The 13,865-nt window shown below is 39.9% G+C and overlaps 1 protein-coding gene across 4 annotated transcripts; it reads right to left on the minus strand.

The window, feature by feature from the left end:
- Positions 1 to 85: 85 nt before the first annotated feature.
- Positions 86 to 12,821, minus strand: LOC307016572 (dual specificity protein phosphatase 3-like). Of its 4 annotated transcripts, XM_079645723.1 has the most exons (5): positions 9,865 to 12,821; positions 7,439 to 7,716; positions 4,036 to 4,268; positions 2,527 to 2,742; positions 86 to 873 (listed from the first exon to the last, which is right to left on the minus strand). In XM_079645723.1, exons 2-4 carry the CDS (start codon positions 7,693 to 7,695, stop codon positions 2,534 to 2,536), a joined length of 699 nt encoding a protein of 232 aa, XP_079501849.1. In that variant the 5' UTR covers positions 7,696 to 7,716; positions 9,865 to 12,821; the 3' UTR covers positions 86 to 873; positions 2,527 to 2,533. The 4 variants fall into 4 exon arrangements, with proteins under 4 accessions (XP_079501849.1, XP_079501850.1, XP_079501847.1 ...); XM_079645724.1 differs by having other exon boundaries at positions 89 to 2,742; positions 7,439 to 7,623; positions 9,865 to 12,820; XM_079645721.1 differs by having other exon boundaries at positions 89 to 2,742; positions 9,865 to 12,820.
- Between the last annotated feature and the right edge of the window lie 1,044 nt (positions 12,822 to 13,865).

Raw genomic sequence — 13,865 nt, forward strand, 5'->3', positions numbered from 1 at the left:
CAACTCCACCTCCTCGGCCCGTGCCTCGGGCAATATGAGTATTGATATGGCTGGGTGCAGTGGCCTCATTTAAGCTGACATATTCTTCATGTCTCAACCAAGTTTCAGTGAGACAGCATATATCAATATTATAATCTGATATTAAATCATTTACCAATATTGCTTTAGATGCTAGAGATCTTATATTTAAGAGACCACATTTCATCTTCCTGTTTTGTTGCATTGTAGGCAAGGCAATTTTATTTATATAGCACTTTTCAGCACGTGGCGATTCAAAGTGCTTTACAGATTAAAAGCAAAAGACGTTTAAGAACAAATACAGCATAAATACATTATTAAAAAGGCATTTTAAAACAGGCATAAAAAGCAAAGATAATGAAATAAAATAAATAAATAAACACAGCAGGTACAGAATACATGAATAAAAAAGCATACTGCAGTGAGTATGGGCAGCTCAATTAAAAGCAGCAGCAAATAGGTGCGTTTTTAATCAGGATTTAAAAATAGGAAGTGTTTCAGCGGACGTGCACGATTTGGGCAGTTTGTTCCAAATTGTTGGGGCATAATAACTAAAAGCTGCTTTTCCATGTTTAGTGGTTATTCTCGGAACAGAGAGCAGACCCGACCCAGAAGACCTGAGAGTCCTGGATGCTTGATAGTGATGGAGGAGGTCGTCTATATACCTCAGTCCTAAGCCATTTAGTGATTTAAAAACTAGCAGTAGTATTTTAAAATCAATTCTTTGGCCGACTGGAAGCCAGTGCAAAGATCTCAGAACCGGAGTGATGTGACCCACTTTTCTAGTGTCAGTGAGGACACGAGCAGCAGCGTTCTGAATCAGCTGCAGCTTTCTGATAGATGCTTTAGTGAGACCTGTGAAGACAATATTGCAGTAGTCGAGTCTACTGAAAATAAAAGCATGGACAAGCTTTTCTAAATCCTGTTGTGACATTAGTTTTTTAATCCTTGATATATTCTTCAGGTGGTAATATGCAGACCTAATGACTGTTGTAATGTGGCTGTTAAAATGCAGGTCTGAGTCACTACACCCAGATGTCTAGCTTTGTGAGTTACTTTGTAGTCTGCCGACTGAAGCTCTGTGATTACTTTTAATCGGTCCTTCTTTGCTCGAAAAACAATGATCTCAGTTTTTTGTTTGTTCAATTGGAGAAAGTTCTGAGTCATTCAGTCAGTGATGTGCTCAATGTGCTCAGTGTTCTAATCGGAGAGTAGTCTCCCGGTGTGATTTTAAAATCTGGGTGTGGTCTGCATAGATGTGATAGCTTAGATCGATGTTTTTAATATTTTCAGCCAGAGGTAGCATATAAATATTAAAAAGCAAAGGTCCTAAGATGGAGCCTTGAGGAACCCCACATGACATATTTATCAGGGTTGATTTGCAATTGCCTATTGATACAAAGTTTGTTCTGTCCTTCAAGTAGCAGCTAAACCAGTTTAGAGCTGTTGCTGAAACTCCCACCCAGTATCAAAGGCAGGCTGTAGTAGTTGTTACATTACTTTTATTAGGTTATTATGTATGACACCTCTATTAGGTTTTACCTTAAATTGTCCTTGGGCAGACACACACACCGTTAATATTGGGTATTTTATTGGGTTCGGGATTCCTATGGATGACTGCCTAGGAGAGAGCGCAGAGAAGCGTGTAAGACTGCGACTCCGCCTCCTGGTCTCAACTCCAGTTTGTCATGGATTAAGTCACAAAGATCTGAGTATTTCTATTTGTACTCAAGTACATGTATGGTTTTCTATCTGTGTTTTTTATTTATTTTAAATTTGTATGTATGCACCAAAACACCAAGTCAAATTCCTCGTAGGTGTCAACCTACCTGGTAATAAACCTGTTTCTGATTCTGATTCTTCTGATAAAGTGGTGCTGGGATGTCCTATTTCTGTTTTGGACCCTGAAGGCAGCATATCTCTGGTTCAATGGGAATTCTCCCCGTCATTTCTACACCACTCTATTGTTCTCTGGAATAATGAGCAGCATGAAGACACACCAAAGTACATTCCATTAAAGTTAAATATCCTCACTGATTATTCATGTTGACGTAGATCTGATGATAAATCTAATACTCAGAATATTACACACTTAGTAAATACAGTGCACCTTGGTTTCTACGTGGCATGTATCATCACCACATGGTATATCCCGTTTTAAAAGTATTATTGTGTGTAATATTGGTCTTCTCTAAAGAAGAGGGACCAATGGAAACGTTGTCATGTTGCCGTTGGTCACCATGGAAACATTCATTAGCTAACAATGACATTATTGTTCTATTAATATAAAGGGAGGTCAGGTACTCTTTAAAACAGCTGCTAGTTATGGGTACTTTTTACTGAAGTACATTTCAAAGCCTCTTTACTTTGACTTGAGTAAAGAAGTTTAGTCAGCACTTCTACTTTCACCAGAGTATTTTCAAACAGAGTATCTGTACTTCTACTTGAGGAAAGGATGTGTCGCCCTCTCTGCTCACGTGAAACAAAGCATACTTTCTCTTCTCTTACAGACAGTCTATTTGTTCCAGATCTTTCCGTCCGCTCCCAGCCTCTGGTTGAGTCGGCAGAGCTGCCTCAGGAAGCCGTCGTTGGGTCCGATCTCTCGTTTGTGCCGCACCGTGGCCAGCGCCGTGTGCACGCTCATGCCCTGGCGCAGCATCAGGAAGGCGATGACTAGAGTGGGCGCGCGGCTGTAGCCCTCCCTGCAGTGCACGTACACTTTGCCTGCAGGAGAAGAGAGGAGGGGTCTTTATGTTTAAAGAAATCAATATTAAATACCCGGTCAACACAGAGCGACTCGGGTCTCCGATTTCAACCCACGATTCCTTTCTACTCAGTGCAACCATTTAAACTCTCATCCCTTCCTCCACAACCTGCATCCCTTTATCTCTCTTTCCCTTCATCCCTCCTTCCCTACATTCCTTCCACCCTTCATCCCTCCTTCCCTACATTCCTTCATGCTTCATGTCTACTTGTCTACATACTCGCGTACCATGCTGTGAATGGATCTGGCCCTTCCTACATCCAGGACATGGTTCAACCGTTGACCCCAGCACTTGCACTCCGCTCTGCATCAGCCAAACAGCTCGCTGCCCCCGCACTGCGAGGGGGACCCAAGTTCCCATCAGCAGAAACACGTGGGTTTGATATCCTGGCTCCAAAATGGTGGAATGAGCTCCCCATTGAAATCAGGACAGCAGAAAGCTTACACATCTTCTTCAGACTGAAAACTCATCTCTTTAGACTCCACTTCCAGAGATAGAATTACTAACAAAGCACTTATATACTAATAAAGGGCTGGCTTATCTAAAGCCAGTTGAGTAGCTCTTGAAATGTTTGGCTCTATGAAACCTGATGAACTTATATGATTCTGTTTTCTTCAAGGTTGTATCTTCTTGGTCGAACGCACTTATTGTAAGTCGCTCTGGATAAAAGCCTCAGCTAAATGTAATGTCTCCCTCCTGACTACATCCCAACTTCCCTTCATCCCCCCTTCGTCCATCGCTTCCTTCCTTCCTTTTTGTCATTTATCCCTTTATCCCTATCCTCCTTTCCTCCCTTCCTCCCTTCATTGTTCCCTTCTTACATCCATCCTTCCTTTCATCCCTTCATCTCACCTCTTTCTTTCCTGACAACATCCCTTCTTTACTTATCCCTTTGACCCTTCACCCCCCATTCATCCTTCCCTTAATCCTTTCATCCCTCCCTTCCTACATTCATTTATCCCTTCATCCCTCCTTCCCTATCTCCTTTCCACCCTTCTTCCCTTCATCACTCCCTTCCTACATATCGTTGACCCTTCCTACCTCCCTCTCAAAATCCCTTCATCCCTTCATCCTTTCCTCTCTTAATCTATTCATCCCCGACACCCTACATCTTTTTGACCTTCAATCCCTTGCTCTTTCCCTCCTTCCCTCCTTCCCTCCTTCCCTACATCCTTTCGTTCACCAAAGCTTAGGATACAGCTTAGGGTCATTAACATTCCTCTGTTTTATTCAGTCTTTGACATCCTCTCACCTTTTCCATTTTTGTACGCCAGCGCTTTCTCGATGAACTCCGCCCCCTCCTCAAAGTAAACGCTGATGTCGAAGTGGTCTGTGTCGCTGGCTGCTACGCCGTGGTACGTGATGTTCGTGCCGGCGTAGAACTCAGCGTTGGTGTTGACGTGCATGAAGGAGTTTCCTTCAGCGGCGTTCAGGATGTGAGTGATGCCCTGACGCTTCAGACGCATCACGTTCATCGCCACAATACTGCGTAAAATGATAATTAAACAAATACACAAAAAAGTTTATTTTACTCATTAAAGACGAAATTCTACTCATTTCCAGGTGTATATCAGTATGTAGTGTCTCTACTTTAAAGAGTCCTCTCCTGCTGATGTTCAGGTGTATATCAGTATGTAGTGTCTCTATTTTAAAGAGTCCTCTCCTGATGATGTTCAGGTGTATATCAGTATGTAGTGTCTCTACTTTAAAGAGTCCTCTCCTGCTGATGTTCAGGTGTATATCAGTATGTAGTGTCTCTACTTTAAAGAGTCCTCTCCTGCTGATGTTCAGGTGTATATCAGTATGTAGTGTCTCTATTTTAAAGAGTCCTCTCCTGATGATGTTCAGGTGTATATCAGTATGTAGTGTCTCTACTTTAAAGAGTCCTCTCCTGCTGATGTTCAGGTGTATATCAGTATGTAGTGTCTCTACTTTAAAGAGTCCTCTCCTGCTGATGTTCAGGTGTATATCAGTATGTAGTGTCTCTACTTTAAAGAGTCCTCTCCTGCTGATGTTCAGCTGTATATCAGTATGTAGTGTCTCTACTTTAAAGAGTCCTCTCCTTCTGATGTTCAGCTGTATATCAGTATGTAGTGTCTCTACTTTAAAGAGTCCTCTCCTGCTGATGTTCAGGTGTATATCAGTATGTAGTGTCTCTACTTTAAAGAGTCCTCTCCTGCTGATGTTCAGGTGTATATCAGTATGTAGTGTCTCTACTTTAAAGAGTCCTCTCCTGCTGATGTTCAGGTGTATATCAATATGTAGTGTCTCTACTTTAAAGAGTCCTCTCCTGCTGATGTTCAGGTGTATATCAGTATGTAGTGTCTCTACTTTAAAGAGTCCTCTCCTGCTGATGTTCAGGTGTATATCAGTATGTAGTGTCTCTACTTTAAAGAGTCCTCTCCTGCTGATGTTCAGGTGTATATCAGTATGTAGTGTCTCTACTTTAAAGAGTCCTCTCCTGCTGATGTTCAGGTGTATATCACTATGTAGTGTCTCTACTTTAAAGAGTCCTCTCCTGCTGATGTTCAGGTGTGTATCACTATGTAGTGTCTCTACTTTAAAGAGTCCTCTCCTGCTGATGTTCAGGTGTATATCAGTGTGTAGTGTCTCTACTTTAAAGAGTCCTCTCCTGCTGATGTTCAGGTGTATATCAGTATGTAGTGTCTCTACTTTAAAGAGTCCTCTCCTGCTGATGTTCAGGTGTATATCAGTATGTAGTGTCTCTACTTTAAAGAGTCCTCTCCTGCTGATGTTCAGGTGTATATCAGTATGTAGTGTATCTACTTTAAAGAGTCCTCTCCTGCTGATGTTCAGGTGTATATCAGTGTGTAGTGTCTCTACTTTAAAGAGTCCTCTCCTGCTGATGTTCAGGTGTATATCAGTATGTAGTGTCTCTACTTTAAAGAGTCCTCTCCTGCTGATGTTCATATAGACGTCTCTGAGATGCTGTAGCCAACCACTTGGCACCTCCTGCCTTTTTGAAATGTAGAATGCTAAAAATAGCGTCGCTGCACACTGGTTCTCAAACTGATTGCATCGTCACGCCTCCACAAAACATAAAACACGGTCTGCCAGACTTCCAGACGATACAGAACCAGGACATGAGCACAGAGAAGCTGCAGACACATATCTCCACTGAGCGTTGTTCTAATAAAACACGGTGTTGAATGTTTAATGATTCTGTTCTGTCCATTATCACTCCTGTAGGAAGGAAGGAGGATTAAAGGAGGCACTAGAGAGGGCTTCTCTGAGCATGGGGAAAAGGACTGAACTGAACCCTCGATAGCCTTAAGATCTGTGCTATGACTTCACATGTCTATATATGCACAGTCTATGCTTTAGTTTACAGCCATCACACATTGCTATATCTTCCAGCTGAGATTCAAACTTGCAAAGGCTTTCATATGTTCTCCCATGATGCAACACATGGAAACCACCAATCTTAACATACATTTATTTTTTAGATAAAGTAAGTTTTAATATTATAGTTGTACTAATTGATGGGAATGATATGTCACTGTGTAATCGTCAGTGTGATAGAATCTATGTCATGTTATTAGTTAAGTGTATGTGGAAGAGCCATTTAGGCACATTATGTTATGGTAATGAATTATGGTTTTATGAGCCAATTTAATATTCTTTAATTTAACTTAAATGAGCTGAATAACTATGAATTATTATTTTACTGTTTTGTAACGTGTTATCTTGCTTATGGAAAGTTTACGTTTTGTTATTATTTATAAAAAGCAATCGTAGGAGCGTGCTCAGGTGACGCTGCCAGCTTGACACAGCAGGAAGTCAAGAGAGGAAGTTGGAAAAAGTTTTTTAACCGCACACATCCGTAAGAGCGAGGGATCTTGTTTGTTTATTTGTTTAAATACCGTGCAGTGGGCCGCCAGCTGATCTATTGAACCTCTCAATAAAGCACCTGAATGGAACGAGCAAGTATCTGATTTCTTGAATATACGCGAGTCAATACTCGAACTCGCCTCCTAGACTAAGTGGCCTTTGAACATTAATTTTCTTTTGGACAATTGACCACTACAGTATGTTTCCCTTTTAGAAATCAAACAGTATCTAATTATCAGTCAGCAGGGATTTTGTATGAATCATAGCATTTATTGTTACTAGATTATTCTTGTGTTGTATCCTTGTCACTTAAAATGTGCCTTCAATTAACCCAACAGGGATCCCTTAGCATCCTGAATGTTAATCTGTTTTCATATGTGGTTTAGTATATTATAACAACCCTAATCAGACACACAATTTCATCCTATTGCATAGAATATAATGTAGAATGCAACATGTATTTATAGAAATAGCACCTTTTAACACAAGGCAGTTCAAAGTGCTTTACAAAAATGAAAAACATTGAGAGCATTAAGAAGTAGCGATTCAGAAATGTCATAGTTTCATCCCATTACATAGAATATAATGTAGAAAGCATTTGAATAATTAGCAAGTTATTAATATTGTATTGTCTTTTTGCACACGAATCCAACAACTGTTGTCCAGAATTTATGGGGATCGTTTTTACTTCGTGACTGGAACTATTATTGGAAATGGAATGGGAATGGGAATTGGAAGATGACTTTATGAGAGTTTATAACCTCTCTATGTGCAGATGTACGATCAAAACAACGTGCACTCACGCGTTTCCCACGTAGATCCTCGGGTAAACCTCATGGAAGGGTCTGGTGGGCCAGCTGTATAATCCGCTGCTGTCCGTCAGCAGGTCGTTCAGCTGCTGGATGGAAACCTCGAACCCTCCCCACGGGGGGTCCTGTCGCTCCGCAGCCGCTTTCTGCTGGCTGTGGCTGTCCTTCATGCCCGAAAACTGGAGGGAAATGTGGCGGACAGGTGTCGGTTTACCGGGGAGAAGGACCGGCGAAAGTGCGCCTGCCGTCATCCTATGGAAGGCCAACAGTGCCTTAAAATAAAATAGTTTTAACTCTGGTTTTTTTTAAACAAAGTTTTTGTGTGCCTTTCATGGGGATAAAATATAAACAAGGTTATAGTATACAACCTACTTTTTTTTTAAAAGTCCAAGTCAAGTATGTCAAAAAATATGAAAATAGTCTAAATATAGTATGTACATAATGGCAGCCTACTGCTCCTAACACAGGGGTCTGCAACCTTTTTGACCAAAAGAGCCATTTTGCTCCTTTTTCCCAAACATTTTTTTGTCTGGAGCCGCAAAACATATTTCATAGCTTGATAGCTAATAAAGTTGTATTTATTGTTATATCAGACAAAAACTACAGGTTTTTGTTGCATTTATTAGGCTATTTATTACATTATATAAAACTGTTAACCTCTAATAAGAAACAAAGAACTCCTATAAGGAGAATTAAAAATAATACACAGGCCTACTTTAAAATAAATTAAACACAGCACTTGGGGAGTCCTCTGCACATTTGAAGGAAAACAAATATTATTAAAATGGGCCCACTTTGAAATAAATAAAACATATAGCTGCATCCTAAAAAGAGTTAGAGGTGGGGTAGGTAAGAATGGAGAAACCAGCTCGAGTGCTAGAATTTGAAAATACACAACCGGAAAAAATATGCCTCTTCCTTCAAACTTCCTCACAGAGCCCCTCCTCCAACACACACGAACGCGCACATGACCAATGAGGGCACGAGATAAGTTTGTGCACAGATGGAAGGCTGACAGGAAGGTAGGCCATCCAGTTACTTTAGCCGGCTCAGATGATTGGTCGTGCTTTTTACAGCGCTACGGCTTCCACAGATTAATTTGTGTATGTATTTATTGTCAAAGCATTTAATATATTCATTGCTATCGGGACGTTAAGAGCATTCCATGGAATATAACAAAAAGTGTTTTCTGAAATAAATGACATATCCCATTGAATTATGACTGAAGATCGTCCGCTGTCTTCCTCTCCCGTGTTGTTCCTCGATACGTAAAGGCTGCAGCACCTTTGACAACTTCTCTCTACAGATCAAACATACCGGTAAACCAGCATCGTTTGCTGTGAAAGCATATAACTCTGTCCACACAGAATTAAATCCTGTGTTCCTCCGGTACTGCTCTTTGATTTATCCATAGTTCGCTCATCGAGCCGGGGGTCAGGTTATTCACCCGGAGGAAAAGGCGCTCGGCCGCTCGCGCGGGACCGTAGCAGGATGTGACGCATATTTTAGTTGACCTAATTAAAACATATTTGTTTTTTATTTATGTGTCACAGTATCACCTCAAAATACAAGATACGAAACATTTTCAACAATGCAACAAAATATAAATAGTCCTTCAAGTAATTTAATTTAATTTCCTTCTTATTTTTGTCTAAGCTCAAGGGAGCCAGACCAGAGGTCTTAAAGGGCCGCATGCGGCCCGTGGGCCGCGGGTTGCCGACCCCTGTCCTAACACTAGGATGGGTCAAATGCAGAATGTAAAATGTCCCCTCTGTGGGACGATTAAGGGTATATAAAATAAAACAAATAAAAATAATAATATGAAAAGAGTCATATTGTAGTATGATTAATAATATTAAAAAGCTCCTATTATAGTATGTCAAAGATTGTGAAAAAAGTCATAGTATGTCATAAAATCTCTAAAAAGTAATTTTAAATTATGTTGAAAATATGAAAAAAGAAATTGTACATTATTTTAAACATATGAAACAAGTTGATTTCTGCTTTCTTTCCTTCATCCCCGAACACTGAAGACCCTTGTTAAATCTTGTGGAAAGGTTTGGTCCATTTTGCGGTTTTCGTGGTGCAAAAACATGAAAAATGTATAGTACACTGTATATATTAAAAAGACGCTTTGAATAAAAGCGTAAGCCAAATCAATTGTTATGTCAAAATGTCATGTAATGTAGCACGTCTTAAGTCAGAGCATAGTACTTTGAAAAATATTAAATAAATCAGATTATACTATATTTATAATTGTGAGTATTGTATGTCATAAAATATGAAAAAATGTATTGTACAGTATGATCAAATGAAAGAATAGTGCAATAAGTCTATATACACGTAAATAGAATATGATATAAACAAGAGGATTGAGATGAATGGGCTTATAGATGGAAAGATAAGAGACTCAAACTGACCTGGGGTTGCAATAATCCTCGTGGGTGTCACTTAGTGATGTGTCGGTCGCGAACGAGCCGATTCTTATGGCCGGCTCTTTGGTACGAACGAGGGGGACCGAGTCATATTTGGTGAGAGCCGTTCTTTTTATCGTTCAATCGTTGGTCCGCACTCACTGCCTGCCAAAATCCACTCGTCTTTTAAAACATTTTATTTTGTCCCCAAACGTATGCTGTGAAGACCCGCCCCTACTCTGATTGGTAGGTTTCAGCACGAGGAGTGAGATGGGGTGGGTCTCAACGGAATACTCACGAGAGAGAAGTCATAACAAGTGGTACAGGACAGATAGACGACGTGTTCTTCAGATGGAAAATGAGCCAAACGCCAAAACGCAGCAGCATTTGGATGCACTTCAACCAAAACCCAGACAGTGATGAAGCGCACCGTTTGTAAAGGCAACACATCCTTTAACACTAGAAACGCCAACGGGTACATTTTAGCCGCAGCTGTTTTTTTGATTGTATGTAACTTTTTTTCAATGAAATATTAAAGTCTCCTAGTCCGTGACTTGTCCTGAAAGTGTGTTATGTAGCACCCTCTGTTGTTTAAAATGGTCAATATGAAGTCAGATTGAAAAAAATGTATACCTATATGTTTGTTCCCCAAAGCGGGTAATATTTACCTCATAGGAAATGCAGCGTAAACATGACGTGTTGCTATAGCAACGCCTTTGGTCTACTGCGGTTCCTTATAGATAGAGAGATAGATTGAGCGATAGATAGAGAGATAGATAGATAGATATATTGATAGATGGATAGAGAGAGAGATACATATATAGTTATAGATAGTGTAACATCTTGGAGAATACAAGATCTTGGATGACTGAGCTCACGTTGAGGACGTAATGCATGTGTGCAGGTTACGAGGAAGTTTAATAAAGATGGACACTCGGAATGAGAGAAGTAGTCCTTGTTGTCTGTTTATGTAGATAATTATATGTCCATAGAACAGAACATTACAGATGGATCGATAGATAGTTATAGATAGATAGAGAGAGAGAGAGATTTGTACCTATTATAAACTTCATGCTATCTGCACAAACTATATCATATGAAAAGAGAGTCCACAGATTCTATTGGTATAAGTTTCATCCCTGTGCGATCAAAACTCACTGTTCTGTATGATAAATAAAAGAACATTGTACCTTGCAAATCAATAGCGGGTACATTTGACCCGTTGGCGGTTTTAGGTATACAGCGACCTCTGGCGGTTAGGGTTAAAGCAGGGTCAACAAATAATCTCCATCGCCAATTAAAAACACAGTATCTAATATTAAGAGTTGCGTGGATTTCATTCAAGGCAAGGCAACTGTATTTACTTAACACATACAGAGGGTAAATTCAAAGTACATTCACTGACATGATGACATGGCTACAGAGCCACCTTGTGTCATGTTTACAATGCCGATTATTGACATTAGGTCTGGCAATACAGTCAATCATTATCCTGGTGATCATTTCGCAGATAAACCTAGTAACCCCGCCCCCTTTAACAAAACGGCTCTTTGAAAGGAACGGAGACATAAGATCCGGCTTCCTTCCCAGAGCCATAATTCCCATCACTAGCGTCACTGTGTAACGATTTATTTATGTACAGATACATGGTACAATTTTACTACATGTTATAAATGCTTTGCATATAAACGGGACTCACTAGTGGTGCTCACATTGTTAATCTTTGTCCTGGTTTGATCATAAACTCTTAATAAAAAGGTGACACCAGGACAGACGAAGAGGAAGACACATTTTAAATGTAAGTTGATGTGAAGAAAAGAAACGTAATGTTTGTGAAAGTTAGAAATGGACGCTTAAAAAACAGTATCAAACTTCTGAGGGATTCACTTGAGTTCATTCTGTTGTGTGTGTTCATTCCACTGTTAAACTGCACTGATGTAAACGTGTGTGTGTGTGTGTGTGTGTGTGTGTGTGTGTGTGTGTGTGTGTGTGTGTGTGTGTGTGTGTGTGTGTGTGTGTGTGTGTGTGTGTGTGTGTGTGTGTGTGTGTGTGTGTGTGTGTGTGTGTACCTGAGCTGGAGGCATGATGAATTGTTGGATGTGAGGTCCGGGAATTTTCCGGAGTGTGTGTCTTTGTGTATTTTTGTGTATTTTTTCGTTTTGTGTGTATTGTGTTTGTTTCCCAGAGAAAACACTCACGAGAAACACCGGCTGTTGTTCTGCCTGCTGTGACGTTAAGTTACTCCGTTCTCCGCTTGTAATTATGCCCTCACAAGCTTCAAAGTTGTATTTATCATCTGTATTTGCCGAAACAAGTTTAATAAAGTAAATCTTTTTACAGTTCAGTTTCATATGGGTGTTGAGAGGTATCCATATATCTCTTCATTTTGCTCTCAAAGTGCACCAGATTGATGCTTTTAACTTCAATATTTAAAAATATATATTCCCTGGGAGCAAGCCCCCGGACCCCCCTAGAGGGTGTCAGATCCACTCCCCACTTATAAAAATAGCACTTTACCCCTGCACCCCCTCTAATCTCAGATGCACCCTGAGTCATTTTGTTTAAGTACAGTGAGCCTTTCTAAAATATAGAGACAAACCCACCAGCATTATAGGATATACTATGACTTTGAGCCAAATACTTGTTTTTGGGCTGTATAAATAAATTGACTTGAAACAGTTACTGATTTAGAGCACTGGCACCTTTTTTATTCCAATTCAAGCACTGATAGTATGAATTAATACAGCATTTGTTATAAGTTGTGCTAATTAGCCATCTAGAAAACATTAGCTTGGTATCTAAGAAGCTGGCTCGTTAATGTTAGCTAAATCTTACAAGCTAACAGGGGAATCTAAGCTAGAAATAAAGCTAACTATCGGTTAGTTATATCTAACTAGTTATCTAGCTAACGTGAGTTACCTATTTAACAAGCTAGCTCTCGAACGATAGATCCATCGAGCTAGCAGAAATTAGCAATCTATCTAGCCAGCTAGCTAGCGTGAGCTTTCTATATAATTAGCTATTTTTCTCCAAATTGGGGGCTTTTTATAATAATATCATAATTGTTAATACGCTATGGTTGCATTTCAGTGCAGACTGTTAAATATGTTCTTTATTCTCGCGTCCAGGAGAGAAGCTTTAAAATGAGACTAAATGGAGTCTCTGAAAAGATTCAAATGGGATACTTTAATTAAAAAAGGCGCGGTAGTGTTACAGACAGAATATTGTTCCGTCAGACAAACAGCTGTGATCTGGTTCTCCTGAGCAAGAAGAAGACAGCGGATCTCTCCTCCGGCGCTGCTATATATATCCTCTGCTGGCTCCTCCCCGCCAGCCGGCTCACCTCGTCTCCAATGTCCGTTATTGCATTTAAACAGAGGATAGGTTCTTTTCACATTCAATATATGCTTAACACGCCGTTTCTCCTCATATTCTCTTTCATCACTTTTCATTTAACACATTCTAAACGCTGTAATCAATACTCTAAACAATACTTCTCGGCTCGTTTGGTTGCCGGTCATTCCGGATGTTGTCACATGCTACTCTCGTCTGTAAACAATAATGTATTCAAATAAACTGTACTTTCATTTAATATTCAACATGGTAGTATCTCGACATCTATCGTTGTAGTGTTAAATCAGTAGGTTTCGGTTTTCACCACACCAAGTCATTTCGCTCCTCAGTTCACCTCTTTAGGAAATCGTATATTAGCCACATGCTACATGCTAACCGGAGATGAAGGATTTTCAGAATAAAAGCTTAACTGCTTGTGCACAAGAATTTCTGGTTTTTCAGTATAAAAGAGCGTTTGAACTGACGGCATGTTTAAGCTACATTATACCATCAAAACATTGATTTTAATTTCTAACAAGACCTGTCTGTACTGCTCTTGTAGTCACTGTTATAATAACATAATGCTTTTTATACGTCGACCAGCATCTGACACAGCTCCAAACATTGCTGCAAATTATGTGGATAAATAAATCACATACTGATAATCCATATGG

Source organism: Notothenia rossii (genome assembly GCF_949606895.1).
Source record: "Notothenia rossii genome assembly, chromosome: 8".
Lineage (NCBI taxonomy): Eukaryota > Metazoa > Chordata > Actinopteri > Perciformes > Nototheniidae > Notothenia > Notothenia rossii.